Genomic DNA, 17213 nt, shown 5'->3' with positions numbered 1-17213 from the left:
TGTTTGTTTCATGTATACAGTAGCATCTGTTTATATGGTGATTTGCAGGCTATCAATAAGGATTGTGTTTTCTTGAAAAGAAAGTCCCATGTACTTCATAGCCAGAATTTGAAGGTTTACTCAACAAGAATGTTTCCCTTTGGTACTGATGGTAGTGCAGTACCCAATGTGAAAATCTTATGTGTCAGAGATGCGATTGTCAGGTTCTAATCACACATTGAGAATCTGGCTTCAAAGAGTTCTGCCATGAAAACAGTATTGTTAAGTGTACTTGCGTACATGTCAGTAGAACTGCAAACTGAGTTTACCTGATGTTGTGATAACAAATAACACCAGTTCCTGTCAGTTAATCACCCCCAATAAGCACAGTAAAATCTATTTTACACACAATGCTAGAATTAGACAGTTTGCAAATGAATGGACAAACAGCCTTCAATAAAATGTTTAGTTCATTTTGCAGTTTGACTCAATTCGTATAAAACTATATGGCCTTATTTTGACCCGGTTATTATGTTAATGATATCAAAATATTCTTCTTACCCAAAATGATGGCTTTCCTTTTTTGTTGTCGCTGTTAAACATTTTAGAGAAGGTCTCTTGGTTTCCGTGGGTCCAAACGCAACTTGAACAGGAACAACAATAACAGTGGTTGTACCTTAATAAAGGTTTGTAATTAGAGCCAAATAATGGTGCTTGTGTGCATCTTGCTTAATGGTAGTTGTGAACCTGGTATTGTACTGTAGCTTCATATAACATAATTTGGAATTAAAGGCACAGCTTAAAAGCAATTCCAAAGGCAAGTAAAATGTAAGAAATGGTAAACTGCATACCATTTCTCATAAGTAATTAATATTTTCAAGCATTTACTGTGTGTAATTTAAAATGTTTAATAAAGTGATCCATAGTTGTGCATGTGGCTGCAATTTATTTCACAGAGTGTGAGCTAATACAGTGATTCAGATGCAGTGGCCATTATTAAACATGAACATGGTAGTACCTGAGATTTGCAGAAGAAATTATTTTCTCCAAGATGAGAAGTAATGTGAAAGGTAAAATGCAGAGACACCATAAGGTGAAAGCAGATTTATTATTCAATATGCCAGAGGTATTAGCACATAGAATAATTTTCCAGTGTAAACATTCAGTCCACAGAGTTTTATGAAACATCAGAGACAGTTTTATTTTACCGCACCAGCCATTTGGAAAAAGTGAATAAAAAGTTGGGAATATGAAGTGCTCTAAATGATCTTCTTGTAGTGTCGGAGAAAAAAAAATGAAGCATCTTTTTTTCACATCTGAGAATTTGTCATTTTTGTCACTCACAATGATGTGTTCTTCTTTGGGGTTTTTGTGAAATATTTACTCAGGTTTTGCTTTTAGATCGCATTAGAAAGGCGCGTGTCTCGCAGTGCCCTATGCGGGCGGTCCGGGCCTGTCTGTAACATGTCCTCTCCTGGGAGAACTCTCCTGCGGGACATGGTAATATGAAGCCTGATAAGCTTGTCAAGAGGACAATGCACCCCTCATGCCTCACCTTCATCAGGCTCGGGCAGGCAGATATATCGCACCTGCAGGACCTTGTGGAGAGCGTGGAGTGTAACCCAACCACACTGAGCACAAGGGGAATAATAGCAGCAAGATACTATAGCCAAGCAATTAACACAAGATTGAAGTTCTACATAATCCCTCACAAGAAAGCATGACTTCTCTTTTTTCCCTTACATATCTTATAAAAAAACCTTTTATCCTGCAGGAATATTTCACTTTACTGGACACCTTCCAGGCTGCTGCCTTATCACCCCTGTTTTCTGAGTATGAGTACTTTTTTCTCTCTCATCTGATCCAGATTGCTGTGTCTCTGATTACACATTAGTTCAGGAGTTCATGGAATGAATCTCTTTTATAACAATTCACCTTTGAATACCTCTACTGTTGAAAGCAGAGGACTTTTTGCGGTGTGTGCTGCTGGTGGGGAGTAGAAATGTAGCCACATGGCAGTCCTTAGTCCATCAGGATTGGGTGTTATGTGCTTAGTGAGCTGTGAGATGATGAAAATGAAGTAGCAGTGCCTCTTGCATGCAGTAGATGTAGTGGACCTTAGAAACCTAAGCACAGCCTGCTTATGGATTAATTTACCTTTCAAGCTTCAGTTAACAACTGTAATGATATAGTGTCAATATTTGGTAGGATTGGTACAGTTCTGTAGGATTTCTAACTGTGGTTGTGCCGCATTAGTGCAGTGGAAAAGGGAATGAGGGTAAAGAAAGATATTCATTGGTTTGTCTAGTGAAGTATACACTGCAGCAGTCATAGTGGGTCATTATTTTATTTTTTTAACATGGATTTGCCTGCAGAGTTATATTTTACCACGATACATTGCTTGTAAATTGGCCCTGGATATCAAGGTGTGTGTCTTTGATGTCTTTATTCTGTGCTGTCTTCCTGCCTGAACCAGATCTCATGAGACACATGCACTGGCTTTTTGTAAATGACCTAGAATTTTGCTTAAAATCATGAAAAATGCAGGAGTGATAAAAGACGAAAAATGGACTGTACTGTATATGATATTTAAATGTCTTGTAGATGGTCACAAATAACAAGTTGGCGGTCATACACATATAGTACATATACATTTGTCTGTTAGATAAACAGTTGCTTCCACCAGTGCACTCCACATTTACAGAATGAATTGGTCGATTAAAATTTCCATCAAAAGCTGTTTTTTTTTCTTCACATTGATAGAATGAGTGTAGTTTTTTGTTATTTTTCCCTTCGGGTGACAGGATACTACTGTACTGAGCTGTATCATTTGGAGATAGTGTTGAACATGTTGCAGTACTGTGCTTTTATTTACAGGGAAATAATTTATACTGTGGAGTGCAGGCCTTTGTGCTTGTTAAGCAGTTAACAAGAAAGCATGAAATGATTGAATGCCTCACTGCATTGCAGAATCAGCTGCTTTTTGTAATAGTAGAGGGCTACTAATTTTATTGCATTTAGAGCTTTTACTGATGTACAGTAGACTGGTCTCTCTCCAAAGAGTTCTGGTGCATACACTGCAGACCAAGCTTGCTTGTGTGGAAGTTTTCTGTGGGTGTGAAAAGTGTGTTGGATTTAACCCTAAATAATTAATTGCTTCGTGCATTCCAGTTAATTGGTACATAAAATATGCAGCAGTTTAGTATTATAGTCAATCTAGATAGTACTAGCAGAATATGTTTAGACTCGTTATATTCTGCATTCCATTAAAAAGTCAAAAGAACATATGGAGGAACTGAAGCGTTTAATTCAGACACCCAATGTTGTGTCCAGACAGGGCAGTATGCTACTGATGATGAAGATGAGGATATGGTCCCTGACATAACAGGAGGAGACATGGCCATTGAAGTTTTTGATTTACCGGAAACAGCGGACATGTTTTCTCCCACTGAAATGGATGCCACTAAACTTTCCCACAAATTTCGTGAGGTAAATGAAGACTTTAAAAAAATCTTGTTGAAGTTCTTGGTTTTTTTTTAAAATGTTGATCTTGCTGGCACGGTGCTTTGGCTTGCCACTAAAATTAAGGTTTATGGTTTTAAATGATGTAGGAACACAAAAGTATAATGTGAGCTGTTTGGTGACTCCGTGGTCACTTCTGAAGAACTATTAGTGTGAATTGGTGTGTGTTATAGTTTGAACTATTATACATGCAGAACCATACACTGTACTTTTAAATATTAAAAGTACTAGAATGTAAAAGAAACAAAATATTTAACAACAGTAATGATATATTGTATGTATTCAATAAATTCAGAAACCTACACAGTCCATATACTGTACTGTAGGTTTAAAACACAGTATGCACAATGAGTTATTCTGCATGACGGGGGCTTCAGACAACAGCAGATCCATCCATGCTTACCTGTGAATGAGGACTCTTCGTCAGTGATTGAGCTTAGGAGCCTACTTGACCCACAGTGAACTGATTCTGTTTTTTATTATGTATGCAGTTACAAATAAAACATGCTGTCACTGAAGCAGAAATACAGAAGCTGAAAAGCAAGGTAAGACTCTTCATTCCAAATAAATCTGGTAGACTGTTTTGATTTGTAAGTAAACTGAAGGACATGTTTATTTGTATTCATAAAAGCTAAGCCATCCTCTGATCTTGGAAAAGAGTACAGATCTGTTGATCTCAGAATGATGCAATATGGAATTAAAAGAGAAAACATTGCCACATTGATCATTAAATTTAACTGGGTCTTTTTCTTCTAGGATAATATCCTAGAGCTTTTAACTTCATAAAATAGTCACTGTGCATTAATAAGACATAATATGTATTTTAAAATGGATGCTGTTGATCTTAAATACAGCAGTATTGATTGAAGCAGTTTGTGATACTACCATATTGCATGTCCATGCAATAATCCTTTTGAGTGTTTTGTACAACGTAAGCAGTAAACTTAACGTTTGCTATACACAGAACCTTTTATAATGAATTTGTTTACCTGAGAATCCCGTCAGATGTTGAACTGCCAGATTGATACAGATTGCTTGTTTCTGAAAACCTACTGGCACCAAGGGAATTACATAATTTCATAAGTGTATCTAGAAGATATTTGTTTCCTCTGCCTTGCAAATATACACAGTGTTGCTTTTTGTAATATGTCAATATTTAGAATGCAATGGTTTAGCATAAATGGCTAAGAAAAACTGAAATGAATATAAAATATATGCCTCATAATATTTTAAATACATCTTATGTTTATTGATTTGCTTACATTAAAGTGTGATGAGTTAAGTACAGTATATCTACATTGACAAATACATATTTTAGTCTTTAAGAGAAAATGGGGTTCTGAAAGGCATATGGATTCACAATATATAAAGCTATATTAAGTTCAATTCTTATTCCACTCTTTAACATACATTTACACTCCAAAGCATCGTCTCTCAGCAGTCAATGGAGGTGCTTTCCTGTTGAACATGTGCTCCCAAAGGCAGGTGATGATGCCATATGCCAGCTTGGCATCTAGCAGTCAAAGAAACAGTTTTGAAAAGGTCAAATAGAAATATTAGAAAAACAATCACACGAGGCATTATTGGATTTTACAGTCTGTCACCTGGGATTGAAATACATTAAAATTGATTGCACTGAGGGTATGAACTTTTGAGCCTGAAACCTAGGGATTAATTTGGTAATGACACAGTGAAAAATATAAGAAGTTAAAATAAATTGAGAGCAAATAAAAAAATAAGCATTACTTTAAATGCCAAGTCAGTAATAACCTGGGTGCTCAGGGCATTGCGAGCTGATTTTTTTTTTGACATCTTCCTTTGGGGCGGGTGGGTTATTTTCAGCTCCAGTCCACGGAGAACGAGAGGGTTCGCTGGGAACGGGAGAAGACCCAGCTGCAGAAGAGCATCGATGACAACAAGGAGAGGATGCTGAAGCTGGAAGGCTACTGGATCGAAGCCCAGACCCTGTGCCACACGGTGAACGAGCATCTGAAAGACACCCAGAGCCAGTACCAGGCGCTGGAAAAAAAGTACAACAAGGCAAAGAAACTCATCAAGGACTTCCAGCAAAAGTAAGGAGCTGTGAACACCAGAACACCTTTGAGTTGCTTTCGTATTGAAGGTTGTTGTTTGATTTCAGTTTGAAAAGAACTGGAATGATTTTGTTAGGTCCATCTGTGGATGAGATTCCATCTAAAAGGTTTATTGTGCATTGTGATCCTGAGCTTAAGGTGCCCTCAAGAGACATCTCTGTAGTGGCCCAGTGCTGCCCACATGGTGATGTTAAATCTGCTGGATGGCACTTATTCACAGGAAAAAAGAAAATGTGAAAGATGATTAGTGTTTTGGCTTCTGCTTTGGAGACCTTAGTTTAATTGTTTTTGAATAATGGGAATGCGTGCGTATGATTTGTTTTTTCTAGTGGTCCTTGGTGTGTGATTTTTGATTTTTGAGGAAAACTGTGAGGGTCGTCGAGAAAGTCCCACTTTTTGTTCCTGTTCAGAATGTATTTGATGACTAATGACTGCACATCTGAACTTACAGTAGGAATTTTATGACAGTAATGCTAAATCTTACAGCAGGATTGTAAGCTTCATTGTTTTCCTGTGGGAAATTTATATTATTTTAAAAGATGGGGAATTTCTTTCCAGGCAACCCTTGTACTGTATATAGATCTCTTACTTTAGGTTTTTTTTCAGACAATAAAATGTCTCAATCCTAAATGCAAACAACTTCATGAAAGCCTACTGTTTGTATAGCCGGCCTGTTGAATCTTCCTGACAGGGAGCTAGACTTTGTCAAGCGAGAGCAAGTCGAAAAGAGAAAGTTTGAAGATGCAGAGAAAGTACATCTTATAGAAATCCAAGGACTTCAAGCCCAGGTAATGAGACATTTTTAACATTTATAAACAATCAGACATCCACGTAAACAATTTGCAGAACACGAAAATATTTTACATTAAATCATACAAAGGCCCTGATAAGTTCTCCTGCTCTTAACACTTTAAAATTAGAATGAAAGAATTATCCTTCTAAATGTTTGACTGATGGATGTTGTAGTTGTTTAGTCTGTCTTCAGGTGCTGAGCAAAACCTTGTGATAAGACTTTTCCTTAAGCAAACCCTTGCTGATCGGGCTGTATTGAATGTTGTAACAGACTGAGAATGGACCTCACACATTTAAATCATCCTCAACAACATTAATGCATCACAGAATAATATTTAATATTTAAACAAAATAGTCAGAGTGAAATAAGTAATCCTGCACTGAAAGGTCATGTTCTCCAGGTACTGTAATACTCTGCAATAGTCTTAATACTCAGTATTAATGTTAAACTGTTTAAATGTCCTGTCCAAGTGTGGACAGAAGTAGAGAGTTCATATTACATTGTTATCTCGCATGGGTCAGACTGTAACGGTATTGCAGTATCAGTCTGCCTGACACAGTGTGAGTTCGCAAAGATAAATTTGAATTGTGAATTTACTTTTTTTAAGAAGGAAGGTCTGTAACCATCAGGTATAATTATGCATTTTTATACAGATTTATGTTCATTTCCACACCGTCCTGTAAATAACAAAATAATTAGTGGTATATTTATATTTATTTAACAAATTATAGATTAATGAGCAACTTTTGAGAATGGTCTTCATTAAACAGTTCAGGTGGGGAGCTGCGTCAGCATGTGTAGGCTGCAAAGGAACAAGTAAAGGTTTATTCCAGGCTGAAGAGAGAAGAAAGGAAAGACAATGTTTCAGATGTGGAGCCTTCTTCTGGTGTCTTTGGGTGTGGAGTCTTTCTTCTCTTTTCAGCATGAAATAAACCTATTACTTGTTCCTTTTCATAAAACAGTATGGCTTTGTGGTTTTACTGGTATTGACAGCTAAAATGGGCAGTTATTGTCGACAAGATTTTTCCATATTCCTTGATTTGTTTTGATGTGAACAAATGTTTTTTTGACAGATTTCAAACCTCGAAGCAGAACTACTAAATCTGATGAAGCAGAGCGGCACCCAGGTGAACAACAACAACAACAGTGCCGAGAGGATTTCCACCCTCGGGAGGGAGGAGCCAAGTGAAAGTACTGAAGACGCGCTGAGGACGCGCGGAGCTGTTGCCGATGGTGGTTCGTTTGTAACTTTTTCTAGTTTATCAAGCGCTACAACAATCTGAAAAACTCAAAGGCCCACCAGACCTTTGTTCAGCCCATGTGCCAGCTGTGGTCCGAGCCATCGGCCTGGATTAAGTTGTCTGAGCCTGCATAGCCCAAACATGAAGCAGATGCACTTCCTGAAATGACTGTAACAGTCCTAGATCCACAATGCTTCCTGAGGTCCTCTTCCTTGATCCAATCAAAGTGCCCCCTTTTGATGATGTCACATATGCTTAGTTAAGGCACTGTGTGTCTGTGCACGATAAACGTAGGGGGAAAAATCTTGACACCATGACAGCATGAGAACTTTACACATACTTCCCTTAAAGGCCTCAAATATTGGAGCAACTTCATCAGCTGAACCACTGTTGGTCTCACTGAATCTGTATCTAGTCTGTTTTGTATGATCTCCAAAGGATATTTTGAACACAGTAAGAAGGGCCATTTAATTATATGAAAGCAGAAAGGAAAACTAAAGAATATTGTGTGGTTCTGGAGAAGCAGAGAAATATATATTTCTTCATATAAGTGTATGGAATGCCATCATGCGGGATTTGTACAACAGGTATGTTTTGCCACAGAGCAATAGCAATAGTTGTAGAAGGTAATTTATTGTCGTTGATATCTAGATATCTGATATCTAGAAAATAGTCTTCTGCATTTTCTGTGTTTTTTTTGTCATGCAATGTCCCTTTAACCTTACCTTTTGCCAGTTTTTTCCCCTCTTAAAAACACTACAATCCCTAATAATGAAATATGGCAAGTTGTTTCTCAGTTATCATCACAGGTACAGTTCCTCTTATGGCTTTCTCAGGCTAACAGGTCATGCTGTTCACTAATCTTGGAGTCTGATAACTCACATTTCAGTCCTGCAGTTTACCAATTGCTATGCATTCATCCAGTTTTCGAAGGTAATACATTCTTCAAAACTGTACATAATGTAAAATTTAATATAATGAAAATTAAATTCCAATTACTGTACTTCACATGTAAAAGCTTACAACTCATTCCAGGAATCTAGAAAATTGTCCATTATTATTTATTATTTACTTTTAGAGCACTGAATTGTCAAAGTAAGAGCTATTGCATGTTTATGGTAAGTTACCCATTTAAACTTAGTACAGCAAGTGTAATACAGTATTAAAAACAGTGACACAGCACGACCGAGTTCAAGGAAATGGGTGACTTAGTGCTGCACAGTAGCCACTTCTCACAAAGAAGCTGATTAAATGTGAACATGTTAATCTTTAATTACAGAAAGGAAAATAATTTCAGCCCTGTTACTGTTCACATTGTTTTTGTAATATTCACTATGATGGATACAAAAAACATTTTGTGTTTAAACGTATTATAGCACATTTTCAACATTATACATTACTTACTGTAAGTCTTTCTGTATGTAAAGAATTTAGGATGATCACCGAAGCTAGTAAGGCTGACTCTCACAAATAAACACAAAAGTGAAAGGGGGAATCGTAGAGCTGTTTTTGCTTAATCATTAAAAAGAGTACAGCTGGGTTTCTGTGTTTTTCAAAGGAGGCCGCCATACAGGCAAGTTCATCCAGAACATTCTTACTCTTTTTTCCCAGACGTGTTGAACAGAATAAGGAAGAGAAGTATTATCAGCAGTGGCCGAGGGCTATGCTGTGTACGCAGGGGGTGACGACTGGGTTCCTTTCAGGTTTTCACACAACACATTTATCATGGGGAAAACAAAAATCTCCTTTTTCAGGAGATTCCCCAGAAGGAATCCAGAGAAAATAAAATAATAATCTAAAACTACCAATTAAAAGAACATATGTAAAGGACCTCCTAGCAAGATTTCAGATACATCCCAAAATACAGCCAATGTTTTCCAACTCTGTCATTGGCATAGCTCAAGAAGAATAAATCTGCTGATGTACTGATGTCTGAGAAACAGGCATGTCTGAGAATCAGGCAGATATCAAGGGTTCTGTTTCCTGCCTTTTTTCCACAAATGTGAAAGTACAGTATGTTGTTGCTTGTAATCTCACAAATATAAAAATGAGCGCTTTTAAGCATTCTAAGGCAATAGTTTCTGACCATAGGTATTAGTAGGAAACAGTGAGTGGCTTATATTTCTTTTATGGCTGTAAATGTTGCTGCTGCATTGAAATATATCTGCAAATATTATGTATTAGTTGACATTATGCTTACATTATGTAATCACCGAAAACCATACAAATTAATAGGACAACTTAGCCAGGATGCAGTTTAAGAAATTCTTTGACAAAAAAAAGACTATTTTAATGTTTGCATACATTGGCATGTAAACAATTTCTTATACAGATGCAGCCATTCAAAGTGCGCAGTACACACACGTACCGGAGGTAATTGGCTACGGTGTCGCGCATTGTGATACACGATGACGCGCGGTACCGCGGTACGTGATTGGTTGACCGACACGGGCACTCGTTGTCTGTTGGTCTGTCGTAGAAAGATTTACAGTAAACGTCTTTACTGTGTCCGTTGTAGTATTTAATATTTATATGGAATTTTACCACTGAAGGGAAATCTTAGTAGCTGAGCATAAAAAGAATAGGAGCATACTGTAACGCGTGTGAAGGCCATAAACAATATTAATTTTGGAACATAAACATACAGTATATGGCTGGTCTTGGTACTTTAAAGAAAAAATACACAGCAGTATTCCATTTCTCCCTAAACATTTTAAGCATCGAAGTCTTTAACTAACGAGATACCGGAGTCAACAAGCATACTTTTAGAATTTGATTAAAAGGGAATATAATATGGAATCGCGTATCTAAAGAAATTAATAACGATATAATTATATTCATGTACCGCAACACAAGAATAGCACACGCTGTACATTGTCTGTTGCAACGTAAATTGCAAAAATGCACTTGGAATCTGTCCAAGCCCTACTTTGTCAGGCATTTTCTTTTACTGCAACAGACATAAAAACTCCCTTGCTGTTAACAGGGCGTTTCATAATTTCTAACTATGAAAATTATTTAAACTGCGACACTTATCAGCCCAGGGGTGGGCCCCAGTATCCCTAATCTGGGTTGTCTCTGGTTTTGTGGGAGTGTAGTTTGGATCGTTCTTTGTCTGGCCTCTGGCTCCTCACCTTAGACCTTAAAACTCAAGCAATTTGCAGAGCGTAGCCCAAGCAGGAGCACAAAGCTCCCGACAGCGTAGCATGACCTTCCGATGGTTGTCTGGTCTACTCTTCTCGGCCTGTTGCCACCGCGGCCCCCACCAGGAGCGAGTGGTCAGACAACGATGACGACGACGACAAATGGAAACAGCCGCTCGTGCGAGAGAGTTGCCACGCTCGGAGGCTGACCCGCTGCTGTCTGTCGCCTGTCACGTGGCAGATTTTGCCGAGGCGGTGCCCGAGACCGAGCGCCTGGACAGCGAGGCGCTGAAGGCGCGGGCGCAGCTGTCCGTGAAGAGCAGGAGGGGGCGGCCCTCCAGGCCCCGGCCCCGGGGCAGCCTCAGCTCCACTGACGGGGAGGATGGCCTCGAGAGGAAGGTGAGCCCCGCGGTCACGCGCCGAGCCGAAAGGGGGAAGGCGCGACCTGTTAACTCTGGCGCTGGACAATATCGGCTCCACCCGCAACGCCGCGGAGCCGTGGTAGCTCAGACAGCAGGGGAGGTCCCGGGTTCAACCCCAGGTAGGGGCAAGTGATTTTGCTTGCTCTAATTCCTTCCAGACGGCTCCCAGGTCCACTCAGCCTGCTTTCCAAGTGAGTACCAGGGGGTTAATCCTTCCGGGGGTAACAGGCCGGGGGTGCTGACCGCATCACCTCCACCTCCAGTGTCAGATGGTTGAGAAAAATGGTCGCCCCTGCCTCCCGTTCCCCCCATGGGCCTTTATGGCCTGAAAAGGGGACCTACCTACCTGCAACACTGGAGCCTGCAGGCCAGCCACTAATCGTATTCAGACTGTGGTGGTTGGACACAGAAGACTCTCAGCACTAAATGCAAATATGCTTCTTTAGTTTTGTGGTCCTTGAAAAGGGGAAAAAGAGTGATAATAATTGCTTCCCTGGTGACAGATTTGCTGGTTCAACTGGTTTATAGGTTTTCCTTCAAAGTACAGTATGCGTAGACATATTAGTATGAAAAAAACAGCAGTAATTTGTCATTTGCCGTTATTCAGTGAAGTGTGAATTTGACATTGCCAGTAGGTGATGAGATACTCTTCTTTGTGATTTTTCATTTATTTTTATTGGAAAGTATTGAATATTTTTGTGTGTGTGAGACGCTTTTTTAAAAACTTAGTTTAATATTAAATAGTAAATAATAAAATGGTAAAACTGCTTTAAAAAATAAAGGGGTATGCTTTCAGCATTCTTTGTGCTTGCAGGTACTTATTTATTCTGTTTGTTGCTGTTTTGGTGTTTTAGTCTGAGATTCACTGTGTTGATAGCTACAGTATGCGGCTTGTGCAGGAAGACCCAATTTGAATCTTGAGTCAAGGCTTTTGCTCGGTTCCTAGAGATAATTATTTTCGAAGAGCTGCCTTTGTGAAATCCTTCACCATCATCTTGAAGCTGCTACATACTCAGCAGTAACCTGCTGAGCATTTTCAAAAAAGACTCCTGCCAGACAGGTTGTTATGAGAGTTTTACTGTGTCAGCATAACAGCTGGCAATGGTGTTTATATAAAACTGGAGATATTTTTAAACCCCATTCCTTTAAATGTCACTGAAAATGTCAGGCGTTTTTTTTCCCCCTTCAGGATCATAAAGAGGACAGATTCAATGGGATTCTGTCTCTTTGTGTAGTGAATCCTGCATAAAATGCATTGAGGAAAATCATAAAATAGAATGCACCATTACTGCAGAAGTGCAGACATTAAAATAGAAATATTTGAAATAGATCAAAAGTATGAAAGGGGGAACCAGTTGTTCTACTACTGTATGGCTGTACTGTAATGTGTTTGGCTGCTCTGCTCCTGTAGACTGCAGAGGGTGGCAGCAGCCCCCTGCACAGCTCCAGGCCTGCGCTCCCTTCGTCGCCGAAGCCCACCTCCCAAGCCTTGGATCCTGGGACCTCCTCCTCTCCCCCTGCGCAAGGAGGGGGCGCCTCCACAGCTGTCCTGGAAGACTCCCCCACGTCTTCTCCGTCCAGGTCCTGCTCGTCAGAAGCCTCTCCTCTGCATCATCCTCAGCTGGACAGAGAAGATGAAGGTCACTGCAGTGCTTCTTCCATTGGGGGGAGGGGGGTCACCGTGAACTGGGGTGTCAGGCTCCTTAGCTAGATGCGGCCTGATTTAATTTACATATTATTTATTCATATTAATATCATATGAACGATCAAACTACTAGGCACAGGCATTACAAGTTATTCAAGTTTCAGGTTTCTTGTCATTATGCTCATAGACGGGTATATGGTATAACGAAATGCTATTTAGTTAGCTCTCAGAAGGTAAGTAGTGCAAACATCAATCCAGTTGTACAAGAAAAGTTATTTATTCGTAATGTTTGGTAATTTTGGCGTTTTTGTTACAATGAAATAACTCCCTTTAAAAATGCAGTTAGCTGTCATTGCATTTTCTCTAGATTCATTTTTAGAAACACACACTCATTATCCTCTGAATACAAGTGTGTGATATTTTTCAACATTATTAGCCATAATTAATAAGTTCAGAAGAGCTGTGCTTATTGTAATCTACGTACAGTATATCTCGTTAAGTAACTGATGAAAATGGATGAACAACTATGTCCTCTAATGCACATCATTGTATGCACGTGCAATTTACACTAATTTTTGCTATGACGATTCATGTATTTTCATACCTGTTTTTTTGGACGCATGTTTGCTATAATGTAGGCAAATCATTTTGTTGCTCTTTCCATGTGATCTTGTTTATTTAGGTTTTTTTATCCTTGAACATCCCCTTTATTTTTTTAGTCATGTCGGGTAAAATGTTGTCTGTGCTTCGTGTTACAAAGCAAAGAAAATAAGTAATACACTTTCCCTGACTGTAAAGCTTGAAATAATACAATGGATTGATAAAGGCAATTGGTCTAAAGACATTTGTCTTACCTTCAACTTAGCTGCATTGGGCATTGTTCAAGAGTTTTAATTTTTTTAATATTTTGTCTTAACTTTGGTGTTAAGTTAAACAGGCTAATGATCGTAAATATGTAATAGTGTTCTTATCTGAACAATTCAGTTCTATTAATGTAATAAAAATAATATTGGGGATTTTGTAGACCTAATGAGGTATACGTTTTTACATATAAAATAATGAAAAAGTAATGTTGGCTAATTGAAATTTCACATTGTGATGTTTTTGAGGAACAATAATCCTCTTAAACTGAACATTGGACTTGTATAATGGACATATAATGTACAGTGTATATACTGTATACTGCATGTATGGGTGTACTGTATATCAATTGGTAAACTAAAGGACTGAAATGCTAATTATACCAGTTCTAAAATTAATTATCGGCAACACCTGTGAACTCTGTTCAAGGGAATGATTAGATTATCAGATGAGTGAGATAACTGAGAAGCAGTTCACTTTGTTTTATAGTTATCAAAGTTTATGTTTGTAACTAGGAAACAGAATTGACAAAAGGCAAGCTTAAAGGCATATAGCATGACAACATGTAAACACCAAAAATGTAGGATAGTAGTTATTTGTTAGTCATCAGAGATATAAAAACAGCAAAAAAATCACCTCTACTACTATTTCTATTGCTCTATTGCTCTACAGGGTGCACTGTTAAAATAACATCACCAGGTCTGCCTGTCTTGTGTGGTTCTCTGCAGGGTCAGACAAGACACAAATTAAAATCCTTGACAGTGGCTCAGACTGCAAATGCATACTGTATGTTGGATACCCCTGATTTAAAATAAGAAAGCAGTAATCGTGGAATTATAAAACAGCTCTTTTTCTATTATATATATATAAGATGCAACTTAAAATACATTAAATATACAGTATGTAAAACATCTTAGATTTGATTTTGTTTTATACATACTGTAACTGAAAAACTCTGCTGTCACTGCATTCTACCAATATTATAGAATTCTTACAGTACCATAGGTGAGCAGTAACACTGCCATGTACAGTAATTTGTAAAAATTATAATTATTACTTATTTGTACATTAATTTGCAGGTTCTCTGTCTCCACTGATATCCAGCCCCTCAGTCGGACCACTAGGGAAAACAAAAAGGAAGCTCATAGACCTTGGGTAAGAGAATGGGCGATGCAGTGAGCTAGTCACTTAATGGAGAGCTTGAATGGTTTTTCACTGGTTGGTATTGGTGGGGTTTTGATAACCGATGATGATACAGTATGTGCTTTTGCAGATCACCAGCGAGGCATAGCCCTGGCAAAGAGAAGAAGGACAAAGATAGCAGTAGACTCTCATCTGGAAACAGGTAAAGAAAAATGAACTTCATACAATGCAGTTTGCTTTTTTCCCAGTAGCCCAGCTGCTAAAGGGCTGTGCTTATAATGTGGGATGTGCTCTACATACTGTAGCCTGGAGTTCACTAGTTCACAAAGTGACTGTATTTTGATTGTGACTTTCCAAATAGGGCTACTAGGTTAAGATGGGCATAAGACCCACAGATCCTAGATGCTGCTAGCTTGTTACTTTTATAACGGTTGAGAGCTTTGCCTGTACTCCAGTGCAGCAGTGCAGTAGGCGATATGTTGCCTGGACTTACATTGTAGAAAATGCTGATGGCCTGCCAATTCCAGTCAATGCAAGTACTATGTGGGGTGCTGTGGCAATGAGCCAGATTAAATAGTTAATTGTTAGGTATAAATGAAATGTATCAAACATATTCTTGTAAAAATAATCTAATTTGCTTGGGGTTTAAATTCCACACCAGAGACACAGAAGCTCATCAGTCTAGAGAATATCCGAGTCCTTCCCAAAATGGGACATCAATCCATCGAAGGGATTAGCCCCCCAAAATGGGTGGACTGGAGCAATTGGAGTGAAGTAACCCAGTCAAGGGGCAACAGCGGTGGGGACTCGAACCCACAACCTGCCAGGCAGGAATTCAAAGTTTCTCCCACTGCACACATACTTTATAGAAAACATATTTCGCTTTTTGTTTAAAAGCAAAAGGATTTTCCAGCCTGGGACCCAGGAACGTACATACTTTCTGTACGCTGATGTGGTCATCTCCATTGTGAAATTTGGTCATCTCATCATTCACAAAATTGAAAACTACCTTTAAAGTACAGATGCAGTGAATAGTCTTTGGCTTTAATAATTATACATCCAAAACCATATCCAATTGCTGTTATTCTAATACCATTATAGTAAATTGAATTGTCTATCTTATTTTACTGCAGATGATTACGTTTGTTTTTATTTTAATTGGAAATAAACGTGAGACTGTTATACATTACAGACCGAAATAAATGTGTTGCTTTCATATTGTTGTGTTGAGCTGTGTTGTAACTGCTAGCTGCCCCTTCACCTGAGAAACTGCCAAGTGGTAGCAGTTTACTGGACACTCTTGTTTTCACTGCTGCAGCTGGTGCCTATAAATAAGTGGATAACATGATGACTTATGATCCTGACCATTGAAGAACGCAAGCGTTTAAGTTCACAGCTGGTGGATTCGCAAGTGCAATTGCGTTTGCATAAAGGTTTGCGGACGAACCTTATTGTTAGTGATTCGGATTTCAAAAATAATTTGCCTTCAAAAACCTTCGCATAAACATGGCTGCTACAGGGATTATCTCATGACAAGCATTGTTACGCATCTGTTGATGCGTAATGGAACAAACTATAAGATCCAAATCAGGACGGAATAAAATGCCTGCACCTCAGGAGAATCTGGTTACTTGCAACTTACAAATGTGGGGCAGAGCTTTCAGACAGAGGAGAATAGCTGAGTGGGAGCCGTGTCCCCAGCCCTGTCTGCCTCCCGCCTTGTTCTCCGAGGGGAAGCTGGGGGCCTCTGCTCTGACCAGTTACCTGCCTTCTCCCACCAGCTCCACCGAGCCTTCCTCTGAGAACAGCCCCGAAAAACACAAGGCTAAGGTAAGGACCATCTCAAACACCATTTACACCACATTACTAACTCTGAAAAAAGCAATAACAAAAGTGAAAGACAGTATTCACTTCAGGTTCCTAAATTGTACATGTTGCACAATTTATTAAATATTGATACAGTGCTCTGGGTACTCTGTAGCCATTCTGAATGTGCTGAAATGTTTCAAGGTCTCCGTAAGTGTATATTTACCTCAAGTAAGTGTAAATATAATACGGTATGCAGTTTTTCTCAGAACAAGTGCATGGCAGTTGACAGTCCAAGTCAAACTAAAACTAAATCTTTTTTTTATTTGGATTCTTTTTAACTATCTCACTACTATTAAGCACACTGTTAAAGTGTTGTAACTCCTTAGATGTGTTTTTTTTATATACAATATCAGGCAGATGTATAATATTGTACATGCAGCCTGCCAATGCATGACCTGTCAGTTGGTGAGGACACAGTATTTCTTTTTCACAGAAATCATTAGAGCAGCCCGATACAGTATGTCTGTACACTCATATGGTAGCCATTTAGTAGTGGATGAAA

At 38.8% G+C, this 17213-nt stretch overlaps 1 protein-coding gene across 7 annotated transcripts in view; it reads left to right on the top strand.

The window, feature by feature from the left end:
• The window catches only part of ppp1r9a (protein phosphatase 1, regulatory subunit 9A), a 61213-nt gene that overhangs the window by 37296 nt on the left and 6704 nt on the right, over window positions 1-17213 (top strand). For 6 of the 7 annotated variants that reach the window (XM_069194760.1, XM_069194763.1, XM_069194762.1 and 3 more), the window contains exons 7-17: window positions 588-665; window positions 3313-3468; window positions 3993-4046; window positions 5344-5573; window positions 6286-6382; window positions 7461-7623; window positions 11013-11170; window positions 12605-12833; window positions 14779-14854; window positions 14973-15044; window positions 16624-16672. In XM_069194760.1, the coding sequence (XP_069050861.1) occupies window positions 588-665; window positions 3313-3468; window positions 3993-4046; window positions 5344-5573; window positions 6286-6382; window positions 7461-7623; window positions 11013-11170; window positions 12605-12833; window positions 14779-14854; window positions 14973-15044; window positions 16624-16672 (1362 nt within the window). The remainder of the gene's footprint in view (window positions 1-587; window positions 666-3312; window positions 3469-3992; window positions 4047-5343; window positions 5574-6285; window positions 6383-7460; window positions 7624-11012; window positions 11171-12604; window positions 12834-14778; window positions 14855-14972; window positions 15045-16623; window positions 16673-17213) is intronic. The other variant, XM_015358079.2, reaches the window with a different exon arrangement.

Source organism: Lepisosteus oculatus, chromosome 10, assembly GCF_040954835.1.
Source record: "Lepisosteus oculatus isolate fLepOcu1 chromosome 10, fLepOcu1.hap2, whole genome shotgun sequence".
Classification (NCBI taxonomy): domain Eukaryota; kingdom Metazoa; phylum Chordata; class Actinopteri; order Semionotiformes; family Lepisosteidae; genus Lepisosteus; species Lepisosteus oculatus.
The sequence above is the reverse complement of the archived record's forward strand: the minus strand, read 5'-3'. Positions and strand labels throughout refer to the sequence as shown.